Source organism: Kryptolebias marmoratus, linkage group LG15 (assembly GCF_001649575.2).
Source record: "Kryptolebias marmoratus isolate JLee-2015 linkage group LG15, ASM164957v2, whole genome shotgun sequence".
Classification (NCBI taxonomy): Eukaryota; Metazoa; Chordata; class Actinopteri; order Cyprinodontiformes; family Rivulidae; genus Kryptolebias; species Kryptolebias marmoratus.
Genome location: NC_051444.1, coordinates 5,710,975 through 5,729,528, shown reverse-complemented (window position 1 = coordinate 5,729,528; position 18,554 = coordinate 5,710,975). Strand labels below are relative to the sequence as shown.

At 39.1% G+C, this 18,554-nt stretch overlaps 1 protein-coding gene across 1 annotated transcript in view; it reads right to left on the bottom strand.

The window, feature by feature from the left end:
• Positions 1 to 15,399, bottom strand: part of igdcc3 (immunoglobulin superfamily, DCC subclass, member 3) — a 67,414-nt gene extending 52,015 nt beyond the window's left edge. Inside the window, exons 1-2 of the mRNA XM_017404715.2 lie at positions 15,098 to 15,399; positions 6,513 to 6,818 (exon numbers count right to left, since the gene is read on the bottom strand). Of these exons, the coding sequence (XP_017260204.1) occupies positions 6,513 to 6,818; positions 15,098 to 15,164 (373 nt within the window). The 5' untranslated portion in view covers positions 15,165 to 15,399. The remainder of the gene's footprint in view (positions 1 to 6,512; positions 6,819 to 15,097) is intronic.
• Positions 15,400 to 18,554: the final 3,155 nt, after the last annotated feature.

Genomic DNA, 18,554 nt, shown 5'->3' with positions numbered 1-18,554 from the left:
GAGGATGGAAGTCGTTCTTCATGCACGTCTGTGCTCTGCATGGCTGATTTCTTGTCAGCATAACCTGAAACTTAAAAGGGATCGTTCAGATCTTTTGAAGTGCAGTTCAGTGTAACGGTTATGAGCAATCAATATCTTACCGGTTGTAGATAACTCTTTGAACAACCTCGGTTGGGAGAAATAGAGTTTAATTCTGACCGGAGCTAACAAGTTGCCTCAGCAGAGCCACGACCAAAGTGGATCATTCCTCTCTTGAAATGACTCCAATCTAAAACTTTCTAAAATTTCTGTAGGAAGTGCTATAAGCTGCACAGGAACCGCTACAGCTAGCTGCTGTTAGTTGTACTTGCAAAAAACTAAGAGAGTTCTGTGGGTGTAACTACATGTATTCATACCATGATGATTCAGTACAGATATTCGAGAAGGGTGCATGAACTTGACAAAGAATTCATCAGTCGCAGGTGATCGACACTCTCAGAGTGAGCTAACATTTTATTAAACAGCATTTTACTAACAGTCTCAATAGAAGAGAAGAAGAGAACAATACAAAAAAAGCACTCTACGTCAAATAAAGCATGGCTGGTTCATGGTTCTGATATTTCAGATAAACCCATCATAAACCGTGTCTTAGGCATACCATTACACCCTCGGTAAATATTTATTTAATGTGAAATAGACTGATGTAAAGATTTTGCAGTCTATCTTAGCCTTGTTCACTAGCAGTTAACTTGTCAATCTAATCAGAACTAAACTCTATTTATCCAAACAGAGGCTTTTAAAACAGCAACATACAACAGCTAAGAAGCATAACCTTTCTATAGAACCCCACTTCAAATATCTGAACTATCACTTATAAAACACTACAGCAGCCAATGTACCTTTGTTGCACTTTTTGTTAATTATATATATAAAAAAACTACCAATATTCTGCAAAACAGAGACAAATACACGCCCCTTTGGTTAACCCACTGCGTGGCATAATCATTTCCCTTCCAAAACATAAGTAATAATGAATGCTTTTAATTAATATTTGATTAGCAATTAACTAAATGAAATGACTCGTAATTAGCTTGAACATTTCTCTGAAGCCTGATGTTGAAATGCATCCGGTTGCACAGCATAAAGACATACAGCAGGCGGAGACAATAAGACTGCAGCATGAGATCCCTTGGTGATTTTCCACAGCTCCAAGGTCAATGATGTGCCATCTTCAAGAATAATTGAGATTCACTGTACTTCTTCTCCTCAGGAGAGTTAGGCAACTTTGAGCATTTGTCAAGGAAAATGTCTAAAAATGTCATAGAGCTTGCCAATATTGTTTTTATTCCAGTTCTTGACAATAAAACTACCATTAAAGGACAAATAGCATCTTTAATAGGCTATAACACCGAGGAAATCTTTAACTCTTCCTCAACTTTTGAGCTGATTCTGAAAAGCAGCTGAAAATCTTCTTAATTCAGAAAGAATAGAAGCAGTCAGGAAGAAAAATTCAAGAGCTTGGTGTAATAACTGGTGTAATTACACAGAATAGGTCAGAGCTGCCATTCTGAAACCACCTCGTCGTTATACTAAAAAAAAAAAAGAGAGAGAAAATAGAGGCTCTTTTTCCCTCAACCTTTCAGACTCACAGGCAGACAGATGGAGGCGCTCTCACCACACAGCAGGAGGGAGCACTCCAGGTCAACATCAGCTCACATACCTGTCCCCCAGAAGGAACAGGGCAGTCAGAAGTCATGCCCCATATGCACAGATACACTGGGATGTTTTCAAAACTGGAATAACATTAAACTGAACAATGCAAGTGAGAAAAACACAACAGTGCTTATAACTGTGGTGTGAAAAGCCAAAAGAGTTTGACTCCTGCTCAAAAAAAAACAAAAACATGATAAATGTAGTCAGTGATGCTCCAGTGTCAGACAATCATGCACATAATCCCAATTCTGCACGAATGAAGAGGAAAAGCAAATATCATTTCATGTTCAAATGTCAAAACTATATTTGGCTAATCGATTTGACAAGAGAGATGATTTGCTCCACAAGGGGGGAGTAAGAGAGGGAGCGGGGAGTCGGACCGAGGGTGGGGTTTGGCTGGCAGACAAAGGAAGCTACGATGAGATGCAGGGTTGGAGCGTCAGCAGCCACGGAGGCAGGAGGCCATGAAAGGGGTGGAGACAACGGGGTCGGAGCGTGATGGAAAGTGACCGTCTGAGCATGCAAGTGTGCTCGCCACAAACAAGCACTCTGGTGTAATCTAACGTGAACTCCACATAAATCACTCTCACTAACTGCTGACTGAGTACCTTCTCATTGCAAAGCAGCCTCTCAGCTTTTAGTTTTGCAACTTTTAGGCACCAGATCAGTTTTTTTATATACATATATTTAGCGAATGGCATTTCACAGTCAAGAGGCATGTCTTCTCTAATTTGATTCACCTGCGATTTTAATTTCCATTGATTCTCACTCAGAAGCTTGCTGTTATCAAAGCAAATCAATTTCTTAGAAAAAACAAGGCTGATGTAAGGTTTGCTGATGCAATCAGTGAAATAATTAAGGTTTATGGCATTGTGATGAAGCCTTTTTTGAGTCTCCACTGTCTCTACAGTTGCACTGAACCTGAAACTGATCCACAAGGTCAGCCCAGGTCTCTCTGTTTGAATGCAACATGTAAAAAAAATATATTTCAAGACAAAGCTCCAACTCCTTCTAATTACTTTCTCAGAAACACACAAAAAAAGCAAGTCAAGCTATTTTGTAACAGGGGGACTTTTGTGGTGCGTTGCCTGGTGACGCGGGTTAGCTGTGGGGGGAGGGGTACCAGCCAGGTCCAAGGTATCAGGCTTGTCATTCATATGAACGATGAAAGCTTCCTGAACCTACGCTAATGAGTCAGTCCTGGAGAAAATAAGGACAGAGGGAGAGATGAACATAGAAAGGAAGAGATAAAAACAGACCAATAAAGAGATAGCGTTTGGGCGGGACAAAGTGTTTTCAAGCTGGAGTGCTGATTTAGACGGGCAGCAGGGAGTCTGTCCAGCACCAGCCACCAACAGAGAGCTCGCACAAACGGTTGTCAAGCAAATAAAAAGTGAAATTTATGGAGGGTGATACTGTGAAGGGTAAGATGGAGGGGTTTATCCACTGGGAGAGCTATAAAGAGGCTTTAGAAATCACACCACCCATTGCATCCCAGTGGTACAAGTCAGAGCTCTGTTGTAAGAAGGACCATAACACAGTAAATGACCTCAAAAACACAGTAAGAGCATCTACATTAACTAACACTTGGAACAAAAACAAAACAAACACTTGTCAAGGACATTTGGAGAGCGAGTTCTGGCTTAGTTTGGGCAATTCCTTTGATTAGAAATAATGAATTATTTCACCCAACAAAAGTTATGTCCAGGATAAAACTCTGGTGGATCAAAAAATGATTAAAAGACCCAGTATCATACAAACCTATGTACCGTTTACTTCCAAGGGCTACACCATATCACACTAGGGGTGGAAAAATGTTTAGTCACCTCATGATTTGATTGTGATTCAGAGGCCTCTAATGCAATTATAAAAGAATTACCTTGAAACTTAAATGACTGACTATGGCTCTTTTTACAGAAATAAACATTGATTTATATATTTTCATGCCAAATATAAAGTGCACAATAACATATGTCAAAAAACCCATATACTGCAATGCACGTCCAGCACAGGAAGCTACGGTAACTCTAGGACAAATGGCTGAGCAACCACTCTGCTAAATCTCTTGAAGTGGCAGCACAGATTAATGTAAACAAAATCAATTTTTGCCATTTGATTATTAATTTGTATTCCTCCATAACTGCGATGTGATCCATCTTACGTCCTTCATATCAATACAACCTTTTGTGTTAAAAAACTATGATATTGCCACATCAATAATATGATCACATATAGTATATTCTTCAGGGTTCAGCAAAGAAAAGATAAAAAAGATGTGAAAACACAATTTTACTACAATATGTTTCTACTACAGGAAACTACAGTAGCTCTACTAGAACAAGATTAAAAACAAACAACTTGTTGACTCTTTGAGGTTGTGGAACTCCAGAAACTGAGGGATGTTCCTGAATGTACACTGAACAATGTCATCTGTAAATGCTTGTGAAGTCCTATAAAGATATTGTTTACAATAACTAAACCATCTAATGATGGATAAAACTACCAGACTGAATGCTCTTGCGCTGCGTGTTTCTTTAAAAGCTCCCTGAAAGATTTTTTTTTTACTGACTGCTTGGACTCTAGCAGGGTGTATCAATATACCAGAGTGATTAATCATTCCACACTTTGACAAACTGCCTGCTCAACACAGCCAAAAGGGTCAGAGGTCAGGGGAGCACATGTGGCTTGCAGTAATCCTCTAGTAATCCTGATCAATATGAGTCAAAATGAAAAAAGCTATAAATGGTCTGCTGGAGAACAAAATCCAGCAATAACACGAGAAATTCTCCATGAACGAAAATGAACTTGAGCCTTCACATGAAGCTACAGCCTGGTTTTTAGTTACAAGATTATTCATTAAATCTGTTTTCATTCATTGACAGATCGCTGTTCTGCACAACTCCCAATTTTGCATGTCAGAAATAAACCTTCTGAATATTTTATGCAAAGATGAAGTTACAGCATCTTAAAGTTATGTCTGTTCATTACATCATTCAGAACCACTGAGACAGATATCAATTATTGAAATACCACACATGTTAAACTGGATGTCTGCATTAAAAATATGCTTTTTAAAGTCACTTTACAGTTCCAAAAAAAAAAAAAAAATACACATGCAATTCTGAGAAACATGTTTTCTAAGAAGATTACTTCCACTGAAGGACGGTCTTCTCGAGTGTACCCTGATGTCACCTCATTGATGTGTGTCATTCACAGAGATTCTCTGATTCATTCATGTTCATATCATATTTCAAGGAGAACTTGTGAATAACATGAATGCTATAAAGAAACTACAACGTGAACTGCATACCTCTGAAGTACAAGTCAATAGTAACACTTTCTTACAACTATAGGAATAATTCTGAAGAACGAACACATTAAGGACAGCATGTTGCAGACTTTTACCTTGCTCAGAAACAACAAAAAGAAGATTTGAGCCCCTTGAAAGGTTGCATGTGCTTGACAGGACCAGCCACTGAGCTGAAGTGACTTTTCCCTTCGATCAGTGAGACATCCATGCTAACCTTCGTATGCCACAGAGTTGAAAGCTGTATTGGCCACAACAGCACAGCAGTGTTCTGTCTACAGATAGTCTAGGAATCAACAGGCTTCTGTGAGCTTTTATCCGTCTCCGTGTTCAAGAATATAACCTTAACTCTGCACAGTGTGGACGGCGCTTTTATCACTCGAGCTGCTGGGAGAATGTGCATCTTGTGCCTTTGATTTTAAAGCAAGAAACAAAAAGATGCAAAGACAAGCGAGGCAGACGGAGCGTCAGATTGTCTCACGATGATGTGATAGGAACGTAGTAAAGATGAACCTTAACGACAATGCTGGGAACTTAATGAGGAACCAGAATGTCTTTTAACAAAGAGTTTGGTAGTCAAGCTAGAGAAAATGCATCTTGATGCTTCCACCAGTGAGTGGGTTGCTAAGTTGCCTCCAGCTTATTGCGCTCTCACAAAGCAGCCGGGAGACTCTCAGCGTGAGCGCTTGTTAATGCTGCATTCAAAGGCTGAGATTTCTAAGTAGCACTGGAGACGAGCATCAGAAAGTTCATTAAACTCAGAGAATCATATTAAAATATTCAAATGACTACACAGCCAGAGACGTATTAAATACATTTACATGCACAGCGGTACTCGCTCGAAAGGGATTGGGCTAAAATGTGTTTACTTAAGGACGTGTTTTAATTACAATGTTCACATTTGTAACAGTAACGGATCACAAATGATTAAAAACGAAATAAGTGGCTGGAATTCTGTTTGTGTCATTTCTACCTAAACTAGCCACACATGCAAGAGGAATCCTGATACTGATGTGAAAATATTAAGATAATTAATGACAAGAAGAAGCCTAAAAGGCTGCAGCAGTTCTGTTGAATAAGATCAAGGTGCTTTCAATTATATCAGATAACAGATAAATACACAAATTGGACTGTAAACAGAAGTTAATAATTTACAGTCAAAGTCAACTAGTCCCAGACTGAAGCATGTTTTGTCACTTAAGAATTGTACACTGTGGAATTCACTATACCACACACATATCAGCTACACTTTAATGTACAGTATGAAATACATCTAAAAGTGTATTTAGATTTGAATATGAAGCATGCTATCCTGAAATAATGTCATTCTAGTCATATTGTGTCCACTCTAATTTCACCTTTTGCTTGTGAAGTATGCAGAACATAATTTTACACTATCGTGCAAAAGTTTTGTCAAAAAGAAGACCCAACTTTAACCCACTTAACTTTCTGCCTCAAAGACAAGTAAAACACAACCTTGAAAATACATAAACGCAAAAACAGACAAACTTACTGGCTGCCTGGATGCGGGCCTTTCGGCTCACCACGCGCCCAAACAAATTCTGGGCCATGCACTCGTAGTCGCCTTCGTCCGTCGAGCCGTCAGACTTGGTCTTCTGGAAGTAAGCGATCAGGAGCGAGCCGTTGATGAAGGTGGTGTGATGCTGGTCCTGAGTTAAGAGCAGGCCATTATGTCTCCACTGTGTGGTGATTGGTGGGACACCATCCACCTGGCAGTGGAGCATGAGGGGCTGCTCCTGAACAGCGATGATGTCACTGGGCTCCAGTTTGAAGGACAGCTCCGCTCCACAGATCACACCTGAAGAGACACGACCACAAATGTCAACCATCAGGTGGGGAGGTAGGCAACAGGGGGCCATTTTGACCTAGCATGTACCCATCATACAGAACATCTTAACATCTCACTTGTAGGACAACATTTAGCAAACATTTGATGTTTTTTTTGTTGATATTGTTCAAGCCAATACAGTATGTCAGAAGACCCAGGGTTTCTCTTTTTGTTTTCCATATTTTTCTCATGACGACAAATTTTAAGCATGGTGACATCGTTGGTGAAAACACATCAATGTTCTCTGAGCATGTCAGCTGCCTGTTGAACTGTTACTTGTCACAGTTAATTTAGACATTAACTTTTGATTGAAAAAGACAAACTTAGAGGTTTTTGTTTATTCAAAACCATATACAGCAGTCTCTGTTGCAAATGGGTTAAAAGGAAGAACTGACCTTATTTGACCATTTTTTTAAATATTCATTAAAATTCTACTTTTTATTAATTTATTTCAAGTTATTTTGTTTGTGTTCAAGGTCATCTGACTGACTTCCAGGGTCACCTCTGTCCTTCAGGCCATATTTTGCCCCTTAGTGGTGAAGTTGAACATAACCAATCCCCTTGTAAGCTGTAGTTTAATAAAAATAAAAATCCTTGTGAACTACATTTGACTAAGCTTTTATACAAAAATAACACTGGAGAAAAAAGTGAACGAGTTGGCAATAAGTGAAAACATTTTTGTCAACATGATAGTATTGCCATTGCTTAGCAGATATATAAACCTAAAACTAAAACATCACCAATTTCAATGCAGTTGGATATTTGAAATCCTCTTTTTTTTATCTTTTTCCACTGATAGAGAAGCTGTACAAATGTATACACAATTCTGTCCTTAACTACATACATAAAATTTTAATCTAATATTCTTCTATTCTTACTTCATTTCTCTTTATAAAAGACTAATAGAAGCGAAAGCCCTGAGTTCATTTCAATTAAATGTGTTTTTTGTCCTGTTGCTATAATTTTGTTCCATTTCTTTATGTTTTGATGTATTAGTTTGCATTAAATTTCATCAGAAACAAATCCTTGTTTGATGCCTCCATACAGACTTATCTTTAAAGTTCAGAATATTTGTTGTTTTGCAGGATTGTTCACAGTTTTGCACGAGGAGCTCGAAGTTCAGCACAGGCATAAGAACATAAAAGCTCAAAAATATATACATGAGCTAAAGTAATAAATGCTTTTATTGTAAAAATCAACCCTAAGCCATCTGGAGACCAATGAAAAAAGGTCAGGAGATGTTTGATGTGTGCTCTTGTTAGTGTTCACTTATAAGAACTCACCAAGATTAATACTTTATTAGATCTGCATTAACACATTCACTTATTTATTGCTAATCTATATTATCCAAGGTCATTCAGAACCAGCTGAATTTTAAGCACTGAAACAAACAGGAGTGCTCTTTATGTCCTGATAACTGCTCAACAGGACTTCCACTTGATAAATACAAAGCTTTGACTGAACTAGCTTTAGGCTATGGTCACAGGGGAATCCATGCTCTTTGAACTGAATGCATTCAGCGCTTGTGTTTCCCTGAACAAAAAGATGCCACATCTTTGGACTGTGTTAGTTAAATACGCGGACGTAACTTTGATACCATGACCACCATGATGTAACTTTCACATTTTAACACAAAACATTACTCTCACTGAAAGCTCCCAGCATCTGTTTGTGGTGATGCTTTCAGTCTGTAACAACGTGAGGAGATCTGGTTCTCTGAATTTGTAGGTTGTTTTTTTTTTTTAATGGGAAGAGTGGGAGAACAACAAACAGAGAATCCAAACAGCCTGACCTGACTTGGTGCCATAAAAGAGGAGCTCAGCACGCTCTCCTGGTATCATGTTTCAGTTGCTGATGGTCTAAGCACTGCCAGTCTCTGCCCCCAGGCCCTGGAATCTGGTGGGACGGGCTACGGGAGGGCAGAGGAGGGGGGAGGGGCACAGCGCAAGGGTCACAACCTCCGGCCTCATCCCTCAAATTCCAGGTGGGGAACAGTTCCCGCTAAGACCAGGAGAGGTTTACACCGACACACCCCCTCCGTGAGGGTCGCACGTGAAGAACAAGAACAAGCTGCAGTTTCTGTGCATGCTGAGTGCTGAACAACTTAGCTGAAGTTTGTTCAAAAAGCTAAAGCTGAGTTGGTAAAAAAAAAGCTAAAACCAGCAGAACAGCAGCTAAAAGCAAAAATAATCAAAACAGCGGACAAAAGCTGAAATTAGCAATAGCTAAAACCAGCAGAACAGTAGCTGAAACTAGCAAAACAATAACTAATTGCTAAAATTATCAAAGTTAAAACCAGCAAAACAAAAACTAAAAGTTAAAACCAACAGAACACTAGGTAAAGGCTGAGCTGAAAAGCTAATATAGGCAAAAGCTAAAACCAGCAAAACAGTAGCTTAAAACTAAAATGAGCCAAACAGTAGCTGAAAGCTAAAAATGAAGCAAAAATACTGACGAAGATTTCAAAGAGCACAAACTTTTTTTAAAGATCTGGAGATCACAATGCATTTTTTCAGAAAAAAAAATGGTAAAAATAAAAGTTAAATAATTCACAAAGTATTAAAGTTACAAACACTAAACCTCTTAGCTGTAATGTTTGCAACAAACTAACTGTTTTGATACATGAATGGTTAAAAGAGCTTCATTACATACAGCATGTAGATCTGCACACTGCACAAGGCTTCACTATGTTTCTGCCATTAATGCCTGGTTACTATAGTTTTGTTGCCAAAAAAAGCTTAGTTACCTCCGCCAAGGAGGTTATGTTTTTGTGCTGCTAGTTGTTTGATATTTATTTATTGTTTTTGATTAAATTTTGGTGGCGATCTGGATCACGGTCCAGATCAGACTACTTTATAATGGCAATATGGATTTGGCGGAGGTTTGTGCTCTCAGAGTGCTTCTAGTTCTTTATTGTTGTTAACATTGTTTTGTAACTATTTTATCTTCTCTTATATTTTTACTTAAATGCTTGTATACTGAGAGCAAAGTGGAACTGGAGTTAAATTTCTTATTGTATGCACCACTTGGCCAAATAAAGCTGATTCTGGTTCGATAAACAGGAAACAATAGTGTGAATGCTGACTCAAGATTCACACAATAATGCAAAGAAACTTTTCCTCTTCCTTCCTTAATGATCTGTGTCCTTCCCTCCTCTTTTTTCCTCTCAGTGAGCACCGTAAGTAAAATGGCCATGACCACAGAGACATCAGTGCTACCATTTGTGTAAAAACAAGGGGGGTGTTGGTGTTGGAGAAATATTTAACCCTTAGCTGGCAGGAGATGATCCCTCGGCCTGAGCTGCTGCTCTCCAAACGAGGCTGACCACAGAGCTGCATCTCCTTTCATCCAAAACAGATCAGATTTTTGACATGGGAAGCAGCCAGGAGGTAACAAATCAGAGCCACACATCCAGTCAGCCAGAGAAAAAGGGGGGAAAACTTTCAAAAGAGACATGCTTTAAGCTCCATGTTCCCTTACTTTTTATTTACAGCCTTCAAAGCTGACAAATTATCAATCAATGTTTTTGCTACTCAGAGCAAAAAGGCTAACAGCACCTCTGGCTTTGTTACGTTAGGATGTCATTCACTGGAAGAAGATTAAACATCATCCAACATGAATCGGAACATCTTTCAATCACCGAACAATGTGACTTTGTTTGGTTTGGGCTGTCCTGATGAATAAAGCATGTTGCCTGAGTGACCAGCTAATGCAATTCTGATCCCAGGGTGTCTGGAAGGTCATGAACAACAGTGTGAAAAATGCCAGAGAAAATGATATTGAACACAGCGGCTAATTAAAAGGCAGATCCAATGAGACCCAGGAGATAAGAAAACAATAAAAAGGTCATCTGTGGATGCTGAGCGTCTGCAGAGATTTGGAGCCCAGCTGTGGAAATAAATGACAAGAAATCAAGTTGAAAACTAGGGATGCACAATATCGTTAAATGTGATGACAATAACAGTTGCAATTAAAGGCCTAGCATTTCTTCGTGGCCTTTAATGTCATTTAAATTAAGTTCATCTTATGATGAGAAATGACAAAGTGATAACTAATTATGTCAAACCTTTTAAATGACATTATGCACAGTCTCATGCAATACAAAATATTATTAATTGTGTCAGTGCTCAAAGTATGTGTTGGGGAGGACTCTCAGCTACTACTACATCAAATTTTAGCTCAATATCTGTAAATGTGACTAAGTTATGGATGTTTTGGAGTTTCCTAGAATCAGTTGGCTGTGGACGCCTCCTTGAATTGAGTTGACTCCAAAAGTTAATCAGTTGCAGATGTACGTCCATTGATTACTTCCTGAGGGTTTCATTAAAATCCATTCAGTAGTTGATGAGATATTTTGCTAACAGACAAACAGTGTTGAAGCTAAAAGTTAATGCAAAGTTTTTAAGCAACGATCCTGCATAATGCATAGCTCTCCAATCATGATGATGCTCAACTACCCTCAGTAACATTAGCCGAACTATAGCCATTTTTGTGTTTCATAGGTTAAATTTTTCTGTGGCAGCCATCTTGAATTGGGATCGCTCCTAAAGGTAACGAGTTGTAGAGGTATATCCAACAATTATCTTCTGAAAGTTTCATTAAAATCACTCCAGTAGTTCATGTGATACCGTATTTTGCTAATGGCAAAGTGTTAAAAACAGATCTCATGCAATCAGTTGGCACTCGGGGGATGTTTTGAGGATGACTCTCAGCTACCAACACCAAACTGTCGCTCAACATCTGTAAAATATCTGAGTTATGGCCATTTTGCTGTTGGCTGAGGTCACATGGCTTTGGTGGCCATCTGGGATTGGGTTAAAAAAGGTAATCAGTGATAGATATGCATCTAGTGATTACTTTAATCTCGTTCCGAATGTTTAAATATCATACAAAAAATGAAGGCATGACACTTGGAACCTAATTTCCTATGATTTATTGTTTTATTTAGCGATACAGATTTTGTGAAAATCAATACTGCGATGACTATAAACTGCTGACTCATTATGCAGGCCTTCCAAACGCACAGGCTCACAGAGTAATCTATACAGGTGTGGATTTTCATAATAAGGGCAGAGATATACAAACACATATCCTTTCTTCTTGAAGACTCGAGCAATTAGGAGTACCAGGTCACACTACAGACGAGGGTCAGCTCATGCTGCCGTTTAGTAACTGCTGACAGAAAAATGTGGCGAGCTGGCAGAAAGGTTTACTACGAACAAACAAACATGTGAGCAACGCTGCCAGAGCTCCGAGAGCTAAAGATCCTCCACAGGCTCGTCACAGGCGGCTGGGGGAGAATATTATGGGTTCCTGACACCACCACTTAGCATCATTTCACCCTCTAATAACCGGCTTTAGGAATTAATGATACCAAGCAGAGTTTAAAGGTATAATATGGTGTACTTAACCCAATAAAAGTTTTGTTTAAAAACTGTTCTCTAAATTATCAAAACAAACTTAAGGATTCAAACCATAAGAGACGTTTGTTTGGCTGTTAGCAAAATATCTCATGAAACACTGAATGGTTTTTAATGCAACTTTCAGAAAATCTACAACTGATTAACATTTGGATTCAATACAATTCACAATTCAAGATGGCTGCCACAGCCTGCTGACCTTACAAAACACAAAGATGGCAACAACTCAGCCAGTTTTGCACATTTTGAGCTAAAATTTTATGTGGTAGCAGCTGAACATCACATCCAACATATGATTTGAGCACAACATATTTGCTTTAAAAACTTGGCATTAACTATTGGAGTCAACCCTGTTTGTCTGTTATCAAAATATCTGATTAACAGCTGAGCAGATCTTAATGCAGCTTTTAGAAAGTAATCATTGATTTGACATCTACAACTGATTACCTTTGGAAGTCAGTCAAAATCAAGATGGCCACCACAGCCAACATTTAAAAAAAGTGGCTATACCTCAGTGAATTTTACAGAAAATGTGCTAAAATGTGATGTAGTAGTAGCTGATAGTAATTCTCAGCACAAACAGATCGTGCAACATATTGAAATATCAGATGAGATTGTGCATAATGTTACTTTCAAGATTTATCCAAAATAACTACAACGGCATCAATTTTCAACATCTTAGTCTAAAGCTCTGGCATTAAAGGCATGGGGCTTTTAATTTAGCTTTTTTTATTTTTTGTTTTGTGTGTCTTGGAAATGATAATGTGAAGCTATTATATTGGACTTTTCAAGAGGCAGAAGCAAACACCTGCTGCATAAACATGATATCACTGAGGTAACTATCTAAATTACGCAATTTTGGTATTCGTTTTCCTTTTCACACTTATTGTCTATAAATAGCAGCGTGTCTGGTTCTCTACTAAACCAAAAGGTATAATTGTGTTTAACTGCATATAAAGTCTTATGAGGTAAAATGAAGGGAAGACAAACTGTGCTTCACAGGAATGTTGTGGTCTAAAAACTTACAAAAAAATAAAAAACAAAAATCAGCATTCCTTCTAAAGTATCTGTGAGCTTTCAGGTGAAAACTCCTGTTTCAGATCAGGTGCTTGGATCAAACAGCACAGAACCCTCAGGTTTAAATAAGCCATTAAAAAGAGCAGCAGCAGAACAACTTCATTTCTTTTATATGAAGTCGATAATTTCACACTAAAAAGCGATGTTTATTCTTTTTCCTGGGGGGAAACTATATTGATATTTACATTCTGTCTATTAGCTGCCCCTTGATTAATTATTAATCAATACTCTTTTGTTCTCACCATCCTAATGTCTTTTTGGGTTCAAATTCCACCATGAAAAGCTTAATGGTGATCATAAATAAGTAGCAGGAACAAAATTTATAGTAAAATGCAACCCTTGGATGGATGAAAAAACTTAGGCCAGCTGTTCTTCTGTTTAGTTCTCTGCACCATGTATGCGTTGCAGACTTTCTCTTCAAAGAAACGGTTCTAATCCTGATAAACTAAATATATTTTGGATTAACATAAAGGATCTTATAGCAGGAGCCTAAAACAGGCATGAAGTTAAGCACTGCTTTGACTTGATGTTGTTTTTTTTCTGCTCGGGGATTAAACCGTTCTCCTGACAGGTTCGGTTTACAGTCATGATGTGTAAATTCTCAAAGTATAAGAAGTTACCGAGTGAATCTTCTCATCATCAGATTCTTCTAGTGATCTCATTTGTTTTTGTTTGGACTTTTGAGTCTCCATGCAGCGGATGAAATGCAGATATTCCCGTTAATGCTCTTTCCCTTCTTATCAACAGAGCTCAAAATGGCATAAAAGTGGTTTTATCTCCACCTAATCTGCTCTCTGAGGCAGAGAGCCACTTGAAAGAGCTTCATTTCTTCCCTGTGATGAGCAGATTGGAGCTGCATCCATCACAGAGCTGAGTGTGCGAGTGTGTGTTTCTGACGGGGTTTTGTTCCCATCAGTCCTCTGAGTGAGCATGTTATGAACCAGCAGCCTCTATGATTCCAGCAGGAGCCTTTGTGGGGTCCCCGTGCGGTATGCTTTCGCAAATACTCAATACACTCTCCAGCCTTTGAATTAGGGGCCCCCACACAGAGGGAGAAAGTGAAAGTCATGGTGAACAAAGGGATGGAAGAGGAAAATTTGAAAAAGAGTAGAGAGACAGCCTTGACATTTAATCTGTACAAATATTCTCCCCAGCAGGCAATAACCACAGTCTTTTCATCTATTCTCAGAGCAATAACCACTGTCATTTCACTCAGCCACGGGGTGGGGGGCTCTAATGACTGACCAGTCAATAAATCCATCTACTTTTCAAGTCCCCTGATATGACATGAAACTCATGAGAGCAGCTTGAAAGTTTGAGGAAACAATGTAGATTAAATGCTGGTTGATTGTTAAAAAATCTGCAAGAAATAAGAAAATATGAAGGTCTGGTAAGTGAAATATGAGCTTAAAGGCTGTAGTTAGACAGAAAAACGTGCAATAATTTGGTATTTTACAAAAACGAGGTGCTGACTTCACTACACGTGGCTCACTGTGTGCATCCAAACTTCTGCACAATGCACAAACATCTAGAAGTAGAAAGCATCTAATGCACATTGCTGTGCGCAAAGCTCCGGCTCTGGTCCTCATTTGCAGCCCAAATCCAAACGGACACCGGAGAGCGGCCAAGTTCAGGGTTCCGGAGCGGCCGGGACGCGGTTCGGAGCGGGCACCGCGCTCCGGAGAGCTGGCAGAGCTGCCTCCACATCCTCATCCACTCATCTACCTCCGGTAACAAGGTGGAGACACTTACCGATGAACGCGTTTAGGAGGATTCCCAAAAAGCGCGGAACGAGGCGGCGGCGCCTTGTGGATGCCATTTAAAACGGAGAAAACAGTCCAGCGCTCGGAAAGAACAACGTGGAGGGCAAAACAGTGGATTTGTGTTTATTAAAAAAGGGGGGAGAGAGACAGAGAGACAAAAAAAATCAATGCAACCCAAATATCCAGCTTCAGCTACAACACAGCCCGAGCATCAGTGCTACAGTTTGAGGTGGAACAAGCTCTCGCCATTTTAACCATCTCTCTGTCAGCATCCCAGAGTCTGTATCCTCCTCACACACACTGCTCTGCCTCTGTGCAGGCTGGGAGTGTGTGTGAGCGCCTCTCCCTCACCCTCTCTCTCTCTCTCTCTCGTGACACACACACACACACATACTGAATCCGCTTTCGGAACAAAAGACTCGACTGCTGACTGTTTGGCTCTCAACGCTTGAGGAACCTGCAAAAACAGCATGATTTCTGCATCTCAGTCAAACAGCAGGCCGCTGCATTACACCTCTGCAGGATGTGTGTTTACCTCCAGTAACCTATACTGCAATTTAAACCACAAAACCCGAGAACGATCATACAAGAAACAGGCTGAATGGATGAAACAAATTCACGTGCGTAACCACAGCCGTGTTGTTCAGGGTTGATCGTTTTACGAACAGGAAAGTAAAGGTGAATTAACAGGGTATAGACAAAGAATGTGCTGCATTTATAAATATATAAATAAAAGCGATTTGTTCTTTTTTCCCCCTCTGCTTTGATCACTGTTTTTTTTTTTTAGTCAAATAAAAGTAAATCAAGGCATTATGTCACGTGGTTGCGTTTTATTTAAAGCTGATGGTTCAGCACATGTCAGCCTGAACCTGACATGATAAATAAACCCACAGGACCCGCCACCACCACCACACACACTCAGACATTCAGGTATTTGGGTAAAACAAAGCCCAGTCTGATTCTGCGGTGCTCTGCCGCCCCCTAGTGGACGCGCCACGCATCCCCCGTCTCGGAGACTGAACCTTCTCAGATTATGTAATTCATTTTGTAGCTACAGGCAGATCAATCCAGCCTGTGCGCACACACTCATTAAAGATTTACGGCTGGTGTCTCAGATCCGTGTTCACCTCCTGCAGGCGATGGAAGACAACTGTTCAGACACTTCTAATCATATATATATATATTTTTAATAACATTATTATTTTATGTTATTTCTCTGTGTCTGTGATGTCGACTGGATTGTTTGACTTGACTCAGGTGCAGGAAGCTTTTACTTGTTTGCTCTCAGTAATTTTAAAAATATTTAATTTACGGGATATTAAATTTAAAGTTGTACCAAATGCTCAATAAAAAATAAGAAAAAAGAGGAGTGTTTCTTGAAGGAATGCCCATCGCCCACCACCTTTGATGCCACGAGTTTTAGACTGAGATTATTTTACGATAAGAAGCGATGGCGTTGTGGCCATTTTGGCCAAACTTTGTAAACGATATGCGCAATTTCATCTAATAGGGCAAAGTCTATTAAGCTCAGAGTGCTGAGGATGACTCTCAGCTACTACCACATCAAATTTAAGCTCAGTCTCTGTACAACTGACTGAGTTACAGCCTTTTTGTGTTTGGTAATGTTGACCATCTGTGGCAACAATCTTAAATTGTTGTGACTCCAAAAGTTTATCAGTTGTAGACATACACATCCAATGATTACTTTCTGAGATTTTGATTTAACCTTATATAGTGGTTCATGAGAAATTTTGCTAACACAAGACATGAATGAACACACACAGAGACAAGAGCTAAAACATAACCGCCCTTGTCCTTATTAAACCATTAATATTTATTTGCGAGCCACAAAGGAAGCCTATACCAGAATTAACCATCCAGCCATATATGACATAATGAAGACAGGTTCCACGTTGGCTATAAAACAGTGTTTCTTATACACAATTAGTTTTACTGTAATGCCTCGAGGTATCTTTATCATTTGCAGGAGGGGTCTGTTCTCATAATGAGTCATTTTGCATTTGCTGCTCATCAATAATTAAGAAGGATTTTGAATTTAGGACCTTTACATGCATTATTGTGTTTTTACTTAAGCCTCTCAGTGCTTCTTTTATACAGTCCGAAGGAAGAATAATAAGAGGATTTCACCTTTTTTTTCCCGCAGCAGTCTTTGCTAATGGCTTATTATTCAGGGAGTTGGGGATTTGCGGCTTCCATTAAGTCATAAAAAAATCTTCTGTATCATCTGAAAGCAGCAGCTGGGATTAAGATGGTTTACACCAATTATGGGCATCACTGGTATTTCTTTAATCTGCTGAGTGGGGCATTTAAAATCTGTGGGTTCACGCAGCCCATTAACCTGTTCCAGCTTACTATAATTAGTACAGTGTGTTTTTTTATGTTGTTATGTGCAATCCCACAGCTGGTCTGAAGGAGATTATGGAAAATGTAAAAGTGTTTAAGTGCAGAATATATAAGAAAAATGAGACAATACAAAGCACTTTATTTCTGTCATGAATCTGAAGCTCTTTTTTAAATTGCCATATATTATAAAATCAAACCAACAACATCAATATGACATTATAATGAAAGAATGAAATGCATCATCTTACAGTCTTGTGTTAGATTCATGAAATCTCTCATTATCTGTGATACAGTAGAGCATCATTTATCTTAGCATCAGCTTTAAGGAGTTTTGAAGGATGAAGAATCAGATCTTTCTATAATTTTTAGCTTTTATGTTTGATTTAAAGTACTTTTTTTGAAATATGAATGTAGGAATCCGTTACACATTGCACCTTGTTGTAAAAACTATCAACTCTGCGCTTATGTGGATTAAACAGTCACTGGATTTTCATTTTGTAGTCAGTGCAAGCACTCAAGACTCATTGGTATGTGTTTATAGTAAAAAGGTTTAAAAAAGGAGTTCCGAATTGACTATCATTCCAACAAAAGTTAATCAACTGATTGTTTTCCTGATGACATGCAGCCTAAACAAAAACTATATTAAATTGACGGCTTTTTCCTTCTATTCTTTAGTCTTACGCTGGTTCAAATCTACCTATCTTCATTTCAAAAGTGTACTCCAGCAGAATAAATCATAAACGTGAGGGAAGCTGCCAAGGTGGGTGAAAAATGATCACCTGGTGATGATCCAGATTATGTTCCGGATTGCACTATTTTTTAATTACACTGTGGCCTTGGAGGAGGTTTGCTCTCTCTGAGTGCTTCTAGTTATTAATGTTGTGAAAGGTGAAAATGGTGGAAACGAGGCGAGTCACAAACCTGACCCAGTGAGACCTCACAGTGAGGAAACCCAGGCCCTATCTGGTCAGGAGGGGGAGAGCAACCCTCCATGTCAAGATAACATCACCCAGCCTGCTGTGACCGGGGAGGATGGTCAAGACTTGCTGTTTGTTCAGCCTGCTGAGCTTGCATATGGAACC